This window comes from Engraulis encrasicolus, chromosome 21 (assembly GCF_034702125.1).
Source record: "Engraulis encrasicolus isolate BLACKSEA-1 chromosome 21, IST_EnEncr_1.0, whole genome shotgun sequence".
NCBI classification, from domain to species: Eukaryota; Metazoa; Chordata; class Actinopteri; order Clupeiformes; family Engraulidae; genus Engraulis; species Engraulis encrasicolus.
The window spans coordinates 23731749-23752903 of NC_085877.1; the positions used below are offsets into that span (position 1 = coordinate 23731749).

General features: G+C 42.8%; 1 protein-coding gene across 2 annotated transcripts; it reads right to left on the reverse strand.

Moving 5' to 3' along the window:
• Positions 1-9256: 9256 nt before the first annotated feature.
• ino80b (INO80 complex subunit B) lies at positions 9257-21105 on the reverse strand. Of its 2 annotated transcripts, none has more exons than XM_063186388.1 (7): positions 20997-21105; positions 20450-20501; positions 19160-19355; positions 16269-16546; positions 15995-16164; positions 14505-14771; positions 9257-10376 (listed from the first exon to the last, which is right to left on the reverse strand). In XM_063186388.1, the coding sequence occupies exons 2-7, from the start codon at positions 20493-20495 to the stop codon at positions 10101-10103; spliced, it is 1233 nt and encodes a 410-aa protein (XP_063042458.1). In that variant the 5' UTR covers positions 20496-20501; positions 20997-21105; the 3' UTR covers positions 9257-10100. The 2 variants fall into 2 exon arrangements, with proteins under 2 accessions (XP_063042458.1, XP_063042459.1); XM_063186389.1 differs by lacking the exon at positions 20997-21105 and adding an exon at positions 20842-20962.
• Positions 21106-21155: the final 50 nt, after the last annotated feature.

A 21155-nucleotide genomic window follows, 5' to 3' on the forward strand; every position in this document is an offset into this window, starting at 1 on the left:
CTATTCAATTCAATTTCAGTCCACTGTTCAGTAGGCCTATTAAGCTGCAATCACATTCAATAGCCTATGCTCATCCACATGCACGCGAAAAACAATAACCCAAGCGGCAGGACTAATTCGATTATATTCCTTCCAAAAATGTCCGAACGTCACAAAAATCAGTTATTTGCATTGTCCGTAATTATACCAAACAAAAAGGTATCAATAGAAGAAATCAAGTCTTCAGTTTCGATAATCCACGTTACAAATCCTCAACAACAGCAAGCCATTCCTTCTCTGCTATGAGGCAGGCAACGGAACAAGTGCAGACAGTAGGCTATATGACCACGTTGATGCTGCACGGCTTGAAGGATTCTGTCTAAATTAAATATTTTGGATAGCCTATATAGACCTAGGCCTAACTAGATTTGTTGCAATACAGATTCATTTTCTATAGCCAGAAGTGTTCCGTTGGACTGACGAAACCGAACACGATCAAGTTTGCAACTTCTTTCCTCATGCGCTGTCCGTCAGCATCATCTGTCATTGGACGTCCGATTAGTTTCATTACGTGCTAAGGGAAAAACTCTCGCCATTAGGCCTATGTGAGTGCCTATGCACTGTTGTGAGGGATATCACCAAATAATTTTAGATAAAAGTCAGAACATTATTTTGGCAATGAAAGGCACACAGGTGGCTGGAAGCCCAAGCAGTCTTCAGTCTGTTCATTTAGTTTGTTGGGTGCTCTTGGACATCGGGGATCAGTTCATGTAGAGAGAAGAGTTCATCCAGGCACTCCAAAATAAGGTGTCCAAACGGGAAGTTACATTAAAAAGCCTTTAATGGTACTGGTTGGGGTTACATTAAAAAGCCGACATGTTTCGACCTCACCAGGTCTTCATCAGGGCTACGTTCACCATTGAAAAGAAAGGCCTCCCTTAAATAGTGACATCACCACATGTGACCCATTACGCACTACACACATTTGCGCACACCAGAGAAAACAAAGATTAAAAAATAGCCTGGGGTAATAAGTGATGCCACAGAAAAAAATGACCAGAAGTACAAATAAGCATCACAAAAAAACAAGTAAAATCAATATCCTCATTTAGACCAGGATAGCGCATGGCATCCAGTTGGTGTATCCAAAGTCTGCCTCTGATTAAGTCTTTTTAGCCTGTCCCCACCCCTCGGAAGAGGTTTGATATGTTCGACGCCCTGTATGCGCAGCAGAGAATCATTTTTACCATGGTATTCATTGATATGTTTCGCCATGGGATAGTCAAAATTGCCCACTCTGATAGCCTATCTCGCATGCGCCTTTTTGTGCGTCCGATATAAAAGAACCCTTCAGCGCAAGGACAAGTTATATGCAATTAATGAAATCTCTCTGTCCGTGTTCTCTCGTGGTTTTAGTATCCACAAAAGATTTGGCTTGTGAAACATTTGGGCAGTGAGGGCACTTCATACATCTATAGGTGCCAATGGGTTTACGCAGCCAGGTTTCTCTCTTTTTCACCTGTAGGTGAGAGCGCATTATTGTATCTCCTAGGCTGGGTGCACTCTTTAAAGACACCATGAGTGGTTCTGGGAACACCTCACGTAGTTGCGCATCACTTTCAATAATGGACCAATTGTTCTTAATAATTTGCCTGATCCGCGTCGCTTGTGTAGCCTACTATATGTCGTAACAAAAAAGGACGGGACTGCTGGTGGCGATGATGTTTCTTTTTGGTCAATAACGTGTTGCGTTGTAGGGAGCGCGCTTCACTGTATGCGTTTTGGATGGCTTCAGGGTGATAGGCTCTATCACTGAATCTTGTCTCCATCAGCTCGGCCTGCTCGTGAAAATCATTTTCGAAATCACAGATACGCCTTAATCTCTGGAATTGGCCGTGTGGAATATTTCTAATGAGATGCGGGGATGGAATGAATCCGCTCTCAGAATGGTGTTCCGAGAGGTCGCCTTTCTGAATAAGGTGGTGTGCAGCTGTCCCTCCGCGTCTTTATATATCGTCAAATCCAGAAAGTTATAATATTAGTTAATGAATATTCCAAGGAAGCCATCCAAAACACATACAGTGAAGCGCGCTCCCTACAACGCAACAGGTTATTGACCAAAAAGAAACATCATCGCCACCAGCAGTCCCGTCCTTTATTTGTTACGACAGTTCATAGATGTATGAACTGCACCCACTGCCCAAATGTTACACAAGCCAAATCTTTTGTGGATACTAAAACCACGAGAGAATATGGACAGAGAGATTTCATTAATTGCAATTCAACATTTGTCATATACCGCCTAACTTGTCCTTGCGCTGAAGGGTTCTTTTATATCGGACGCACAAAGAGGCGCATGCGAGATAGGCTAGCAGAACATAAATATGCTATCAGAGTGGGCAATTTTGACTATCCCATGGCGAAACATATCAATGAATACCATGGTAAAAATGATTCTCTGCTGCGCATACAGGCGTCGAACANATCAAACCTCTTCCGATGGGTGGGGACAGGCTAAAAAGACTTAATCAGAGGGAGACTTTTTGGATACACCAACTGGATGCCATGCGCTTAACCTGGTCTAAATGAGGATATTGATTTTACTTGTTTTTTGTGATGCTTATTTGTACTTCTGGTCATTTTTTTCTGTGGCATCACTTATTACCCCAGGCTATTTTTTAATCTTTGTTTTCTCTGGTGTGCGCAAATGTGTGTAGTGCATAATGGGTCACATGTGGTGATGTCACTATTTAAGGGAGGCCTTTCTTTTCAATGGTGAACGTAGCCCTGATGAAGACCTGGTGAGGTCGAAACATGTCGGCTTTTTAATGTAACCCCAGCCCAGTACCATTTAAGGCTTTTTAATGTAACTTCCCGTTTGGACACCTTATTTTGGAGTGCCTGGATGAACTCTTCTCTCTACATGAACTGATACCCGATAGAGCACCCAACAAACTTAAATGAACAGACTGAAGACCACTGGCGTGCACAGACATTTTGGGGGGCAGGTCCTGGGGTGATGGTGGGGGGCATGTGGAACTGGCGGCTGTCACGCTTCGGTTATAATTATTTTTATTTTTTTAATCACATTTTAATGAACATTACACAGTAAGCTAAACCAAACATTTAAACATGAATATTATGTAGGAAAGTTAAAATAATTACATTACCATGCCGAGAGCGTAATTTACCGCATGGACTAAAAAGTGTACTGTCGCTTTAACTGTGCGTCTCCTAGCGCAACAGTTGAACATAGCCTACTTGCAGTCATCAGGAAGCGATTCATTCAGATTCCTTACTTGGAAAACTCTGCATCTCCGATCATTTTTCCTCCATTAGTACTGATTTTAATTAGTTCATGTGTGTTTTCAAACTGTTAAGACCAATATTAAAGCTCAACTATCATTGCAAGACAGTATCAAATCGTATTACACTAGTATTGTGAGTGAAAACTGCTACTTTGGGTCGGAGATTGTATCCGTGTAAGTAATAACACTTTTCTGGAGGTGTCATTAAACACAACCCTGTTTACCGCCGCATAAGACATTACTGTGCACCCTGTTATTATTGCTGTGCAGAAGGCTATAAGTAGCAGATTTGCTGGAATTCATCCACAAACTGTTTTCCTCCCTGGCCATGACAGCTGTTCTGTTCCATGCCGCCGTCTGCTACAAATGTGATTTGGCGCGTTGCATATTTCATCAGGAGGCCGACGTTTTCCCAAGCATACCTACATGAAACCTCTCGCTGTTTCCCAAACATTCTACAGAACAGGTTCATCGTTAGACCTGAAACTGTTTGAGCAACTTCTGGATTCATGCTAATAATGGTTGTTACAATCATGTTACACTGTGTTAATTGTTGACATAACTTGGGCTACCTCTTCTGCGGTAGATTTGATAAATGCACAAAGTCTCATTATAAAAGTCAAGGCTCTATTTAGATCACTTCCAAAGTCACTCACAAGCAACTTTCAACATCTTAAATAGGCTATTGACTGTTACCTGGCTGGAGGGGAGAATGGGGCTGCCCGCCACACTGCTGCCTGCGCAACGCGCTTCCGAATCTGTCAGTTCAAGCGCGCACGTTGACAAATGGAGGGATGTGTGCCGTTGCAGGGGGCATGAGGCATTATTATCGCGCGATTTTAATTGACAGTCATGTCTAAATGATGATGGGAACATCGACTACAGCGTTAACCCTACATTTAAGGAATAAAATAATAAAAAATAAAATAAAAAACGAACTTTCAAAAGGGCACTTTTGTCCGTTAAAGGCAACTTGGTGCTGCCCAAGCAACACCTCGTGTCTATCTGTGCACGCCTATGCTGAAGACTGCTTGAGCTTCCAGCCACCTGTGTGCCTTTCATTGCCAAAATAATGTTCTGACTTTTATCTAAATTATTTGGTGATATCACAACAGTGCAACAGCACATAGGCCTAATGGCGAGAGTTTTTCCCTCAGCACGTAATGAAAGCTAATCGGACGTCTAATGACAGGTGGTGCTGACGGACAGCGCATGAGGGAAAGAAGTTGCAAACTTGATCGTGTTCGGTTTTCGTCAGTCCAACGGAAAACTTCTGGCTATAGAAAATGAATCTGTATTGCAACAAATCTAGTTAGGCCTAGGTCTATATAGGCTATCCAAGATATTTAATTTAGACAGAATCCTTTCAAGCCGTGCAGCATCAACGTGGTCATATGTCTGCACTTGTTCCGTTGCCTGCCTCATAGCAGAGAAGGAATGGCTTGCTGTTGTTGAGGATTTGTAACGTGGATTATCGAAACTGAAGACTTGATTTCTTCTATTGATACCTTTTTGTTTGGTATAATTACGGACAATGCAAATAACTGATTTTTGTGACGTTCGGACATTTTTGGAAGGAATATAATCGAATTAGTCCCGCCGCTTGGGTTATTGTTTTTTCGCGTGCATGTGGATGAGCATAGGCTATTGAATTTGATTGCAGCCCAATAGACCTACTGAACAGTGGATTGAAATTGAATTGAATAGGACGTAAGCATACCTATGTCATTTTTAACAAGAGTGGCATTTTTCTCGGGTGCTAAAAAGCAAAAAGCACCATGGTCAGACCCTGGCGCGCAAGGTCATGTAGGCAGACATGAAAGACTCACTACTCCACGGGCAAATATCGGGAAAAATTAAGCACCACCAGCATGGACAGCTCCCCACGAGTCACTTATAATGGTTGGTCTTTTCCTGGGGTTTGATTCATGTTGTTTGGGGGAAAATATTAAAATAGCCTTTGTAATGGTAAGAATATTTCCAAAGAGCCAAGATGGGGCTTAAGATCAATATGGGCCAGGTTTGTCTCCGTGCGCACACACACACACACACACAAGTACACACACACACACACACACAAGCACACACACACACACACACACACACACACACACACACACTCTCTCTCTCTCTCTCTCTCTCTCTCTCTCTCTCTCTCTCTCTCTCTCTCTCTCGCGCGCCACATATTTAATGTCGCTGTAAATTGGTGTAATGTAGCAGAAAGTGCGAGACATTCGCTGGCCTCGTTGCACGCAACACGTTGTGAAATGATTTCTTAACGGTTTTAACCGCATCATTCGCGACTCTCGAGCAGTTTGAGAACTGAGAAGAATGAGAGAGAGAGAGAGAGAGAGAGGGCAGTGACTACCATGTCACTGAGACTATGTGTGTGTTGTGCCTAGTGAATCCAAGTGCAGAAAATACATATCCATATAGTTTATTACATAATGCACCATGTTATTACATTTCCATCAAAAAAAAAAGTTGCGGCCGCATTCCGTAATAAATTTCGCATTTTGTAATAATTTATTACAAGATGAGAAAAAAGTTATTACGAAATGCGTTCAAGAAATGTATTACGAAATGCGTAAATTATTACACAATGCGGCAATTGTCACCGCATTATGTAATAATTTGTTACATTATTACATATTGCACCGTTATTACATAATGCGGCGTTACAGGCCTTCAAAACTACTATCTTCCCTAATGGCTTCGAACACCATTGACCATACACACACAGTTTCATACACGCCAGACACGCACAGCTTCAGGTTCCGTCCCAGTGACTGTTGTCATGGATACCGGATGACTTCCTGATGCCAGGTCATTGTGGTGGCTGTGTAGGTGAGACAGCATTCCACTTACTGGTTCAGGAGTTAAGGCGGCATTCACTCTCAAAATACATTTCCCAAATTCCCTATGGTACTTACAGTTGAGAACTGTGACTGTACTGCGAACACTCTACTGCAAATCTGTGTACACATACGTAGTATGGTACTGTGGCTGTTAACCCAACATAATGTAGCTCTTTTGTTACTATGCATGGAAGGCGCAGCCTCATGACCTCAAAATGTAGTGCTATTGTGCCTGGAACTCTTAGTGCAAATATTTGTGTTCAACGCCATTACATGCTAAGGAAGGGCTCTGAGCCCAAAACATTTGTGGGCAAATAAATAAGAAAACAATGCATCTACTTTGTCAATGCATTCTTTTTATGGCGGGGTTCAGCACGATGGTGTGAGCGCGTCTTTTCCACTTCTCATACTCAAGAACACAACCATATGACTCAAATTGATGGTGATTTGTGTGAAAAGGATGCCCAATTTGTACTAAAAGAGGAGACACTTAGGACAATAGGACACTTTGGCACCACTGGTATTCTCAATTATGTTTACAATGGGTGTGGCCCCTGCCATTGCAGTTAGGGTGGATAATGGTTGTCCTGCAACAATGCAGAAGAAGATGGCTGCTGTATTTTGGTGTCATACTTGGTCCATGTGTGTACTGTATATAGGCTATATATTTGGTTCTTCTGTATTTGTGTTCTTCTGTTGTGGTCGAGTCTTTACAGTATGTGGTTTTGTTTCATGTCTATATGGGTTTTTTTTTACTTTTGGTATTTACATGGTCCTTTTGTTGAGGATGTGCCTCTCCTTTCTGTGTATGAGTAATTGGCATGTCGTGAATATTGCTCAACTGTACCATCAATTTGCTACACTGTCTGTATGGAATTAAAGTCAACAGCAGACATGCAGTATACAGCCAGTCAGCATCAACTATCAACTAGTTTCAACTGAACTCACACGACAATTTTCACACATTGTTTCATTCAAAAAAACTTGGAGCTAGAGCTCTATTCCAGAAAGCAACTTTAGCCATTTACTGTGGCATGTTCCCTCAGAACAACAATAGTTGACATCCTTTTTATATAGGAGTTCTGTTCCTTGGATTTGTTTGGAGAAATAAGCCATAAGATTACCCTTTTTAATAGTAGCTTTACTCCTTACACAAACCAGTGTACCTATGTTACCCTACATAACTAAACCACACTTCTTGAAATAATCTCCTGAATGCAGAATCCATGTAGCTGATGATGATGCATTATGTCTCAAACTGTCATGTGTTACTGTATGTCATGACAGTTAATGTGTTGTCATTCGCCCACCATGTCTGATATGTCCTCATGCTTTAGCGTCACTTAAATCCAGTGCCTCAATTGACTGACTGTTGATTTACCAATGATGACAAACTGGCACCTCAGTTGCCTTTTGTGGAGCAGAGCTCAAAATGTGTGTTGTGAAGGGACTTTTGTAACATATTTAAGATGAATATTTTATGAACGTACCTTTTTTTTGATAATTTGTTACTTGTCAATAAATTAAAAGTGTAAATCAAGTGTGCACATGGTTTCCTGCAACATCAAAACAGCTCATTATTTCAGTAAAAATGTCATTTCACAACAAGGCAAATTATTATTTGAAATGGTTGGCTCTGATTTGAGAAGACACTTTTTCTGTTCAGAATATTCAGTTAATAAGACATGAAAAGATGGACAAAATGCTGTGCCATGGTGCGTCTGTGAATACCTTATGGTCACTTGGTGACGTTGCCGGTAGTTGTTGGTTTTTCCAGTCATTCCTCCCACTCTGCACAGTGGTCAAACTCAGGGCTGTTTTAAGGTATTTGGGTACCCTCGGCAAAAAGGGACTTGGGGCCCCTTTCCCCCTTGTAGAAAAAAATTGTGAGGGCCCCCCTCAAGAGATATTTTGATGGCAGTACCATTGCTTTTTCATTCATTGAATTTAGGCAGGTTTTTGCCTCACTCACAAAGTTGTCACAATGTTAGTTGAAATACATAACCAGTCATAACCTGTTCATCTATGGACCCTTGGCAATTGCATAGGTTGCTTGACTGGTTGTGAAAGAGCTGGTCAAACAGCAACCCTCAGACCTATCACCAAACACAAAGTATTTGTCGGCACTGTACTGCAAAAACCTCAGAACCAGGAAGCATTTCAAGAATGCGGATTAGCGCCAAGTTAATTCCCAATAATAATAAGTGGTAAACCTCTTAAGAGAGCTCTCTGGTTCTATTTGGTCGAGAGGGAACGCACACACTCTTACAGTAGAAGTGCAGGCTTTCACAGTTAAGCTAATCATGGACTGCATTTAATGTCGCGTTTTACCACACTGTGCATTCAGGGCACAGTAATGTATTACACTTAATTGACACTCTTAACTTTATTCAGGACAACTGACTACTGGTATTTTTTTAGGTACAGGATAGGATACAGCCTTTCTCTGGAACAATCGTGTGGTTAAATGGCCTACATTTCGTCTGACCTCTTGGCCCCCTGCCCTGGGCCTAGGCCCGGTGCACCCGTTCACACTCCAAATATCAATCCAAACGTTACGCAACATCCGCAGATAACTTACAACATAACAGACACTTTTGGGATGACGGATGTTTGTTAGAATGTGTAAAAAAAAAGGGTAAAACGCCATCATTCGTTGGCCAGGATCTCAGAAAGGACAAAAAAAAAAAATGCTGCATCGTCCAGTACTGACAAGTCATGGGTAGTGTGAGCATGTTGAAATTAATAGGAAATCTCCTTAAATCCACTCCTGGTCACTGCCAACGGAGGGCAGCAAACCCATGTTCAAAAGTGCCTTTCACATGGTCTCAAATTCATGATCCAGTGGAAAAAATGTTCCACAAATAAAATATTGCATACAAAAAACAAGAAATTGGGAGTGACCTGCTACACACACACACACACACACACACACACACAATTTTGCTATTTCATGGCAAAGACAGATGCAATGTACTTCTTGGCTGTAGAAGATGTGATTAGCATTTGTGAAGAGGTAAAAGTATGCGCTATCCATCAATACAGCACGTCATCATATCAAGATCTCTCAGACATTGACATTGCAAATGAAAAGACACAACAAAGTTTTATCGGGAAAAAAAGAATGTTTATTTCTTTGTATTATTTTTTTCGTTTATTCTTTTTTTTTTCTACAAAAATAACTTTGTTTCGACTGTGGCGTTGCAATGCCTTGCAAATACAGAAAATAATAAATACACTTCAGCGTTTTTGCCGTTTATCTGACAAAGTAGCAAAAGAATCTTATCTCGTCCATAATTGTGTTTGCCAGTAAAATAATAATATGAGAGATGTGGAGATGGACAATAATGCCACCATAGAGCCATAAATAAAATGACGGGTTTTTGATATCAGATATTTACAGTTGACAGATAGCACTGTCTGTGACCAAACCTATGAGGTAAGCTACACCCATACTTCCTCATACTCTCCACACATTGCAAACGCACGCACGCGCACGCACGCACGCACGCGCACACACACAGGAATGATAATTGTTAGGCACGCCTTCTCGTCATTTCATCTTCCTGTTAAGCACACATACTGAAGAATTGTTCTGTGCCATGCTTTCAGTGGGGCACATGTATGTGTTTGCCAATGAGTAAATCTGGAGGCCCATTCCTTGATATACCCACAATTACATACAGTACATACAATCTCCACCACACACACACACACAATTGTGATCCTCTCCAACACACACACGCGCACACACGCACACACACACACACACGTTCAGATCCTCCATAAAGGTTCATCTTTAAACACATACACATACCAAGGCTTTTTCTGTTAAAACACACACCACTTGCATCTTACACACACACAAACACATACCCAAATAAACTGAAAGGCACACGCACGCACGCACACACACACGCACACACACACACACACTTAAGCTCCACACAAATCTTCACGCTACCACCTCCCGTGGCGCCTGTATCTGCATCAGTGTGTTTGTCATCATGTTCTTCTTGTAGCACTCCAGGCTGCAGAGGGGCACCCCGGTCTTGGAGCAGGCGTAACGCTTGGGGTTGGGGCAGCCCCGCACCCCGCAGCTGGGCCGGGAGAGGGGCGGTGGGGGGCACGGAGGGGCGAACTGGGGCAAGGGCACGGAGGCCGGGAAGGAGATGCTGTTGCCGTCCGCCAGGGAGCTGCGGTAGCGCACCGTGGGGATCTGCGTCTGCACCTGGAGAGAGGAGAACGAGCATGAGCATGAGCATCCCACCTTAAAGGGACACTGTGCAGGAAATGGTCAAAAAAGGTACTGCAACTATGCTGCTCGTTGAAACTGGGCTGCCTATTGCCAAATTTGATCTTTACATGAAAGTTTACTAAGTAATAAACAAATATTTTCTAGTATGATCCAAGTACAGTCATTCTTGCAGCTAAAAATGGCTATTTTTGGAAATTCAAAATGGCGGACCATGGAGAAGATCCCCCTTTTCATGTATGAAAAGTGCAATTTTTCCAGTCATAATGAATACTTAGCATTTGATGCTGGTGGTAAGTATTCATGAAAAAGGTAACATTAGTGAATGGGCAGCATGAATTCTGGAAATAAACAACTAAAAATCTCACAGAGTGTCCCTTTACACTGCATTCCACATTATTACGCAAATTACATTTTTCGCTGTTTCCCCAAATAATCAATATGACAGTCATGATAATTTTCAAGTCATCAGCCATTAGAGTACCATTTAAAAGTTTTTGAATGAACCTTCCAATGATAACGGTATTTTTTTTAAATGATAAAAAACTTAAAATGCTCTGTTCCAAATTATTCAAGTTCAAGTTCAAGTCAAGTTTATTGTCAATTTCTTTACATGCACTGGTCATACAAAGAATTTGAAATTGCGTTTCTTGCTCTCCCATGCAGACATAGACTAATCTAGGTAAGGACATAGACAGTATAGACATAGACAGTACTCATACATGGACATAAGACAGTATGGACGTAGACATTGCTCATACAGACATTTAAAGTGCAAGACTGGACAACAGAAGACTTGTAGAGAACATACATTAAGAGGAGGTATTTTTGTTGTGCTTTTTCTAAAAGTCCTTTATAGCGTTCTGACATAGTAATAGTAGCATTTGAAGAAATAAATAATTAAAAAAGGTTTTTATTAAATACACCAGCAGCAGTATGTGTGTGTGTGTGTGTGTTTGTATGTGTTGTGTGTGCGTGTGTGTGTGTGTGTGTGTGTGCGTGTGCGTGTGCTTGTGCGTGTGTGTGTGTGTGTGTGTGTTTAGTGCAGGTAGAAAGTGCGGTGTGCGTCTGTGTGTGTGTACCTGTGTATGTGTGTGTGTGTGTGTGTGTATGTGTGTGAGTATGAGTTGTGTGTGTGTGTGTGTGTGTGTATGGGTTTTAGTGCAGAAAGTGCAGTGTGTGTGTGTGTGTGTGTGTGTGTGAGTGAGTGTGTGTGTGTGTGTGTGTGCATGTGTATATGTTTTGAGTTAGTGCAGGTTGAAAGTTCAGTCACAGATGTAGTAGTGCAGGTGGAATGTTCAGTCGCAGATATGGTGGTGGGGATGAGGGGGGGGAGCGTTGTCAGTGGCCTGGCTGGCTAGAGGCTGACAGAGAAGGGAGAGTGGGTTGAGTGTTCAGTATCTTGATTGCTTGATGCATCGTGCTGCTTGCAAGCCTGGTGGTACGGGAACGGAGGCGCCTGTACCTCTTTCCAGAGGGCAGGAGGCTGAACAGTTTGTGTGCAGGGTGGCTTGTGTCTTTGATGATCATCAGTGCTTTTCGGGTGAGGCGTGCGGTGTAAATGTCCTGCAGGGAGGGGAGTGGTACTCCAATGATCTTCTTCGCTGTGTTCACAACACGCTGGAGTGTCTTCCTGTTTTTCTCCGTGCAGCTTCCTCCCACGTGATGCAGCTGGACACGACGCTCTCTATGATTCCTCAGTAGAATGTTGTCATGATGGAGGGTGTAGCACTTGCCTTCTTTAGTTTGCGCAAGAAGTAGAGACGCTGATGGGCCTTCTTCGCCAGTGATGTAGTGTTGGTGGTCCAAGAGAGGTCGTCGCTGATGTGCACTCCAAGGAACTTGGTGCTGCTCACTCTCTCCACAGCATCACCGTCAGTGGTGGCAGTTGTTTTTGGACCCTCTGAAAGTTGACAACAATCTCCTTGGTCTTGTTGACATTCAGCAGGAGGTTGTTGTCTTTGCACCATCTGGCCAGCAGGTCTACTTCTTCTCTGTAGTGGGTCTCATCGCCCTTAGTGATGAGGCCCACCAGTGTTGTATTCATCCGCAAACTTCACTAGATGGGTTAGTGCTGTGGGTCGTTGTGCAGTCATGTGTCAGCAGCAGCGTGAACAGCAGGGGGCTGAGGAATACACAACCTTGTGGAGCCCCCGTGCTCAGGGTCAGGGTGCTTGAGGTGTTATTCCCTACCCGTACTGCTTGTGGTCTCTGCATCAGGAAGTCCAGCAGCCAGTTGCAGAGGGAGGTGCTGAAACCTAGTTTGTCCAGTTTTCTGATGAGTTGTTGTGGTATTATGGTATTGAATGCTGGACTGAAGTCAATGAACAGCATTCTCACATATGAGTCTTTATTGTCCAAGTGGGTGAGGGCTGGATGGAGGGCAGAGCAGATTGCATCCTCCGTGGATCGCTTGGCTCGGTATGCGAACTGGTAGGGGTCCAGGGTGGGGGGTAGGGTGGCTTTGATGTGTGACAGGACTAGCCGTTCGAAGCACTTCATGATTATGGGCGTCAGTGCTACAGGACGGTAGTCATTGAAGCATGATGGTGATGATTTCTTCGGCACGGGTATGATGGTAGCAGCTTTGAAAAGTGATGGGATGACTGCTTGCTCCAGAGAGATGTTAAAGATGTCACTATTACGCAAAATAGGTTTGTAGTGTTGTAATCCAAATTTCTTTCTTTTTTTCCCATTTACCTCAAAACAGTTGGAATTTGGTACCTTCTAAATTACATTTCAATGTTCAATACTTGGTGATAAGCTCTTTGTCTTAGTAACTGGAATGCTGCGATTAACATTGAAGTCAATGGTAGGGCATTGCATGGGAGTTATGGAAGCCCAGAACAGATATCCTTCATGCTTTGCTCTGAGCTGTTTTTGTTTGTTTGGTCTGGTGACCCACACTTCACTCTTCAATATACCTGTAGATTTCCATACCATGTTAAGGTGCTTTTGAGGTGATGACATTCTAACGCACCAGACATAAAACCCCATTGAAAATGAATGGGATGCTATGTCTGGTGAGTTAGAATGTCATCACCTCCAAAGCACCTACACGTGGCATGGAAATCTACGGGTATATTGAAGAGTGAAGTGTGGGTCACCAGACCAAACAAACAAAAACAGCTGAGAGCAAAGCATCAAGGATATCTAGGCTTCCATAACTCCCATGCAATGCCCTGCCATTGACTTCAATGTTAAACGCAGCATTCCAGTTACAGCTTATGACCAAGTTTTGAACATCGAAATGTAATTTAGAAGTTACCAAATGCCAACTGTTTTGATGTAAATGGGAAAAAAAGAAAGAAATTTGTATTACAACACTACAAAACTGTTTTGCGTAATAATTTCGAACAGAGCATTTTGGGCATTTTAAGTTTTTTGTTATTTAAAAAAATACCGTTATCATTGGAAGGTTCATTCAAAAACGTTTGAATTGTACTCTAATGGCCGATTACTTGAAAATTATGACGACTGTCATTTCTATTGATTATTTAGGAAAACGGCAAAAAATGTCATTTGCGTAATAATGTGAAATGCGGTGTATAATGCACAGTTACAAGAGCAGTGCCATTCCTAGGGTCAGTCAAGTATTTTTGGGCTCAGACGTCAGGTGGTCCAACCACAGCTAATGCCCATAAATGAATTCACAATTGTTAATTAATATACTGCAATGCATATGCTTCTTAGACAAATCACTAAAAACAAAACAAAAAAATCATCTAATTCATACAATCATGGCATAGGTCTGGCTGCATCACCCTGTGTGCTACTACTAAAATGTCATTGACTCACTATTTTGCTTGCGGTTGCTGCTAGTACCAAATCATTGGGGTAGGCTTATGGCCAGACTTGGGTCAAAGTATGACTGTCCGAAGTCAGAAATAGAAAAGGAAAAGTTCAACATTGTTTTTGCACCTGAATAGAGAACAGGCGGCCTTGTGTTGGTCACTGTAAACATTTAATATTGTGTGGCGTGTCACACATCATAATCTATACATTAAGCAGGCACTGTGGTATAAGCCACGGAGCATGAGGGGTGGGAAACAGCGGTTTAGAGTCCAGAGAATGCAGCAATTAAACAGGAATTAGACGTTGTACCTGTTGCTTGGTGCGGCGCTCTGTGCTGGCTGCTCCCCGGCCGCCACTGCGTCCCTTGGCCTTGGTCTTGCTGCTGGTGGTGGTGGTCTTGGTGAGCCGCTCGATGGTCTGGTTCTTGCTCTCCTCTGCCTTGCGCGCCGCCTGCAGGCGCCGCTGCCGAGCCCTCTCCTCGCGCTTGCGCAGCATCTCCGCCGTGGGCTCCTTCACCTGGAGGCCAATGGGGAGCTCCAGCAGCGGCTGGCACTGCTGTTTATGGAGGAGCGCTTTCTGAAAGATGGATGGATACACACACTGGATTAAACATGCTGCCAAGCCCTCACGCATGCATGCATGGTACCTTTTTTAGGGTTTTTTATACCTTTATTTTTACAATTCTTGCACACCTCCTTAGGCCAGGTGCCTAGGAGTGGAACCACCAACGTTGAGACAAAAGAGCTCCCGCACACTGTTCACATTTGCAGAGTTTTACTTGCGACGTTTCGGTCTAATGACCTTCTTCAAGCAGTTCTTGAATTGCTGAATTGCTTGAAGAAGGTCATTAGACCGAAATGTCGCAAATAAAACTCTGCAAATGTGAACAGTGTGTGGGAGCTCTTTTGTCTCTATACTTTTATTTTTGACTGGACATTGGAGGAGAGACAGGAAATGAGTGGGGAGAGAGAGACGGGGAAGGATCGGCAAATGACCTGGGCCGGAATGGAACCCAGGTTGACGGCATAGTAACCCAGTGCCCTACTATTATGCCACGGCAGGGCCACACATTTTTGTATTTCATTGTGTGTCCTGTCCACTGAGGTATGCTGTGTGATCCCAAAGTGGGAATGGGAATCCCTCACTTTCTGCATACAGCCCCCCAGTGGGCATAGAGGGTTCTGCAACTTTTAGAATGAGTGAGCATCCTCCACCATTCTGCTGCCACTGTCGAGGGGTTTATACTACAAAGCTGGTTCAGGAGAAAACCAGGTTAAGTTAAGAGGTAAATCATCTAATAGAAGAGCCTGGTGTTCTCATTTTCTTAAGAACTTGGTTTACTCCTGAACCAGCTTTGTAGAATAGGCCCCAGAAGTAGTGTTATTTATTTTTTTAGCACTGGCACGTTCATTAGCACTGAATGCATTAAAAATTTCCAATTTGGGAGAGGAGGCTCTAGGCAAGCAAAAGATGCTCCTTCCCCATCGCTCCTGGCTCTAATTTAGCGTGTTCCGGTCGAAAGGAAAGGACGCCGGTGCACATTCCCACACCGAATCTCGAACCAACTGAAAATTTAAGCATTCGGGAACCGTTAAGGTGGTGTGCGATATGAAACAACGACAACATGGATGTACGCCAGTAGGTTCATTTGGGCAACACCGGGTAAAATACACAACGTTCACAGTTAAGAACTTTGGTTCCGAATGTAACTGATGCGGAAACGGGCATCACCAGGCAACATTCTGGCCAGCCCGAAAACAGTCATTGATACACAACTTGTGTGATGGCTTCATTCTTACCTGTCGTGCGGTGAGCAGTGATTCGTCAATCTCCTTCTTGAGCTCCCCGTTGTCGTCCAGCTCCCCTTTCTCCAGCGCGTCCAGCCAGCGCTCCTCCTCGTCCATGGGGCCCAGCAGAGACCCGGAGTTCAGCTCACCCAGAGAACCAGGCTCCAGGTTACTGTCCTCATCTGATGAAACAAATTACTTATGCATAACTAAGTGTACACAGTAGAAAGCGGCAATACATCCCACAAAGACATACACACACTCACTCACACACACTCTCACACACCTAGCCAGGCTCTGTACTGCTCGATGGGGACTCCTTCTGAAGGTTCCTCCTCCTCCTCCTCCTCCTCTTCTTCGTCGTCGTCGTCTTCCTCATCATCATCATCATCATCATCATCGTTGTCATCATCATCCTCCTCCTCCTCATCACCATCGCCATCATCATCCTCTTCGTCGTCGTCGACATCATCGTCATCGTCGTCATCATCATCTTCATCGTCCACAATCATGAGTGGAGAGGGAGAACGGGGGGCTTCGGAGACTACGCTGAAGGTGGGCACACTAAGGCACACACAAAAACAAATAGTCATAAATCAAATGATAACTACAATGTGGTGCATATACCATATTTGGAGTCCGTGTTACTGTGTTATTGTGGTGCATATGCTGTATATATATGGGTCATTTCACGTGAAATCAGACACTTTGGGACCCGACCGACCCGGATTTCAATCATACTTGGTGTGTCTTTTTAGTAGCAAGGTAGCACCCCAGAACTGCATTGGTTTGAATCTGACACTAATATTAAGGGAGAAACAGACTAGGAAAGGTTCACATGTGAGGGTAGGACACTATACATTCAGCCTTGAACATATCAGTCAGTGTTAGTCACAAAAAGATGCCTGTGGTGTTATTTGAAAGCTCTTTTCTGGCTCTACATATTACACAATCAGCTTGGAATACAACAACTCTCAGAATATGAATTATGATAAATTGAAAAATTAAAAATTGAATATCTAAAAAACCTATATTTTAAAATGGCCAGTTCCCTGTCCAAACGTAGCCGGCAATGCCATTAGCAACACCTCAAATGCTGGTGTTCGGTTCTTTATTCATTTCAGAGAGAATTTGACTCACAAATATGGCATCATACAGACCACTTACTAATAATATGGTAATACCATAGTAGCATCACATGACAAAACAAAAACAAAACAAAAATGGTCAGTTTCCATGGTCCCAGGTTTCAGAAACTAAGGCAGATGTCCATTTATACACACTAAATGATGATATGTAAATGTTTGAACATTCCTTTTCTGTGTACCTGTGTCATCTTCCCTTTACCGTACTTTAAAGAGATAATCAATGGCTACACTCTCATTTTGTACTTTACCAGTGCATTTGAAGCAGCAGCTGTGTCTTTTGTAGATAATGTATAAGTACGTCCCGTTGCAGTTACAGGTTCCACTACCAGAAGCACATCCTGATGATCTATGACAAGTCTATCTGGTCTGAAGGGAAAAGTGAAGGATGGAGATGGTCCATGAGGATGCAGGAAGTTCAGTTTCACCTCTCCAGTGCTCGGCATACATTCCTCAACACATGCTAGCCACCAGTTGCCATAATATACAGCTACAACATACCCTTTGATGCTTGATAATGTAACACATTCCTTTACTGAGCTCACTCTTTCAACTCTGCCTTCTCTGAATGCTGAAAATGGCCTAACTTCCACTGTGTCCATTGACAATGGGCAGAAGCTGTGTAGTTTTTGAGTACCTGGAATAGTTCTTGCAGATTCCAACCTTTTCAACAGGTTATCAGTTTCATGATGGTACATCTCTGTTGTGGCAAACTGGCAATGGATGTTCTTGAGAGAGATGCACCATCATGAAGCTGAGAACCTGTTGAAGAGGTTTGAATCTGCAAGAACTATTCCAGGTACTCAAAAACTACACAGCTTCTGCCCATTGTCAATGGACATTAGGCCATTTTCCGCATTCAGAGAAGGAGTTGAAAGAGTGAGCTCAGTAAAGGAATGTGTTACATTTTCAAGCATCAAAGGGTATGTTGTAGCTGTATATGATGGCAACTGGTGGCTAGCATGTGTTGAGGAATGTATGCTGAGCACTGGAGAGGTGAAACTGAACTTCCTGCATCCTCATGGACCATCTCCATCCTTCACTTTTCCCTTCAGACCAGATAGACTTGTCATGGATCATCAGAATGTGCTTCTGGTAGTGGAACCTAACTGCAACGGGACGTACTTATACATTATCTACAAAAGACACAGCTGCTGCTTCAAATGCACTGGTAGAGTACAAAATGAGAGTGTAGCCATTGATTATCTCTTTAAAGTACGGTAAAGGGAAGATGACACAGGTACACAGAGAAGGAATGTTCAAACATTCACATATCATCATTTGGTGTGTATAAATGGACATCTGCCTTAGTTTCTGAAACCTGGGACCATGGAAACTGACCATTTTTGTTTTGTTTTTGTTTTGTCATGTGATGCTACTATGGTATTACCATATTTTTAGTAAGTGGTCTGTATGATGCCATATTTGTGAGTCAAATTCTCTCTGAAATGAATAAAGAACCGAACACCAGCATTTGAGGTGTTGCTAATGACATTGCCGGCTACGTTTGGACAAGGAACTGGCCATTTTTAAATATAGGTTTTTTAGATATTCAATTTTTAATTTTTCAATTTATCATAATTCATATTCTGAGAGTTGTTGTATTCCAAGCTGATTGTGTAATATGTAGAGCCAGAAAAGAGCTTTCAAATAACACCACAGGCATCTTTTTGTGACTAACACTGACTGATATATTCAAGGCTGAATGTATAGTGTCCTACCCTCACATGTGAAACTTTCCTAGTCTGTTTCTCCCTTAATATTAGTGTCAGATTCAAACCAATGCAGTTCTGGGGTGCTACCTTGCTACTAAAAAGGCACACCAAGTATGATTGAAATCCGGGTCGGTCGGGTCCCAAAGTGTCTGATTTCACGTGAAATGACCCATATATAGCTGTATGTATATCCCTTCCCCGTCTCTCTCTCTCCCAAAAACGTTTCATGTCTCTCTCTCAAACTGTCCTACCACTAATTAAGTCTAAACAACAAAAAAACCTGTCCACAATCTTAAAACAACCAGACTCTGCTTTACCTTTTAGTTCCCAGCGTTTGTCCTCCAAGCTTGATCTTCAGCTTGAGTTGCGGGGGCGGCTTGACGATGATGGGCAGGCCGGAGTCTGAGTCGTCTGGCGAGCTCTCCTCGCGGTGGTGCTTCTTCTTGTGCTTTTTGTGCTTTTTGTGCTTCTTGCTGCGGTGGGCGTTATAAACTCCCAGCTCACCACGCTCCCCTGGTGGTGGAGAGAAAACGTAGGAAGATTTTTTCAGTTAGAGTTCAGCTCTTTGTTTAATACCAAAGGAAATCAAGGTGTCTAGCATCTTACACACAATATAAGATACACTGAAAGACAGACAAAACTGCACACAAAGCCATACATAAAGACCAAAAAAAAACGGGTTCTGATAGGGTGTCTTGTGGCAATCAAGAAAGGATGATTGGACGATGCAAGAGAGTAAAGTTTCTCCTTCCAGGTCAACCTTCAAGCTCTAAAGAAGAACACTAATGCCTCTTTTCCACTGCCGTTTTTCTGATAGGCCTACAGCTCTACACAGCGTGACTCAGCCGCCCCTTTTTGCATTACGATTGAGCTGTGTCATGCCTATTCGAAAAGCAAAAAGTGGTGGCTGTGTGGAGCTGTAGGCCTACCAGAAAACCAGCAGTGGAAAGGAGGCAAAAGTAATTTCCGGTCTTTCAGAGTGAAATTGAAATTAGGAGAGTCGTTTTGTTTCACACTGCTATGTTTTATCACTTAACTCAAGGTTGCGTTTAAACAAAGCATGGCTTTGGTTGTAGACAAAATAAGGTCAGCCCCACATGTCGGTGGCTGTAGAGACCAATAGCACTGTGAATGTAGAATTTCAACTTCAGACACACTTGAAGCAACACTCAAAGAGGTAAGGCAACAGAATGATTCAGATGAAGAGGTGACACAAGGAAAGAGTTATCTGCCTTAGGGCTACAAGCAGCTGATTTTTGTTGGATCAAATTTGTGGTCGATCTACCTCAGAAGGTACAGTGGAATAACTGGTGTGACAACAAAGCAAAATCATGAGAGGTCTTTTACGTACACCATTAATTAATTTACTTCTACTTTGACACTTCTGCAGTTGTCTTGCTAATCCCATTTCATTTTCATGCACATGTATTGACAATAAACTTGAGTTGACTTGACTTGACTTGTATGGACGGTGACTGCAAGCAGCGAGCATACCCTCTGCCAGAATTAGACATAATCCAGGGAAGTATATTATAAAACTCTGGTATCATTGTCAACAGTGTCAGATAAATGATCTATCTAGGCGTGACATTAACAGACAGGCTTACCTATAAGGTACCGTGGATGGATCATCATGTCTTTCCTCTTCCCCATTGCTAACTGAGAAGATTCAGAAAGTTACAATTTATTAGCTGTGAGAGGAAGGACAGGGACATTTAAATATCATACCAATAAAACACTGGTAAATCTAGATCAGTTATTAAATTAACTCTTATAATCATCTAATTGACACCTTTATCATTAGCGAGAAAGCTAAACGACAGGCTAGCTAGCTAGTGAAGTTATTCATCTTGCATTGCATTGCATTGCACCGGTGGCGAACCTCGTAAATCTACCATTCAAAAGTGTCATTAGCATGCACGTGAACAGTGGCAGTTTGAAACGAAGCAACAGCTGGACATCAGTTGTCAACAAGCGCTGGCGAAAAGTTGTATTTCACCTAGTTCTAGCCCAGGCCGGTTAGCACAACGATTCAACGGTGGGTTGCACAGCTAAGTGCCCGCACTTCTGTTTTCTTTGGTCTTTTCGTACCACTGCATCGGAACCATAATAAAACTGGATAATCGTGTGCTCCACTAAAAGATAATATAATACCTTTTGACATTTATCACGGTGGTAAGCGTGTTCGTTTGCTGTTAGCTGATCTAAGCTGGTGGTGGCCCAGCAGCAGCCAAGATTGTTGTGGATGTGATGTAAACATGTCGGAAGCGCTACGGCTTCTGGGAAATTGTGTCTTTTCACTAGTGATCTCCC

Excerpts from the sequence above, each read along its gene's own strand:
- ino80b (XM_063186388.1), bottom strand. The coding sequence starts at position 20,495 with ATGGGGAAGAGGAAAGACATGATGATCCATCCACGGTACCTTATAG. Across the intron at positions 16,547-19,159 it reads CAAACGCTGGGAACTAAAAG|TGTGCCCACCTTCAGCGTAG; the intron begins GTAAAGCAGAGT and ends TGTGTGCCTTAG. Across the intron at positions 10,377-14,504 it reads AGCGCCGCACCAAGCAACAG|GTGCAGACGCAGATCCCCAC; the intron begins GTACAACGTCTA and ends TCCTCTCTCCAG.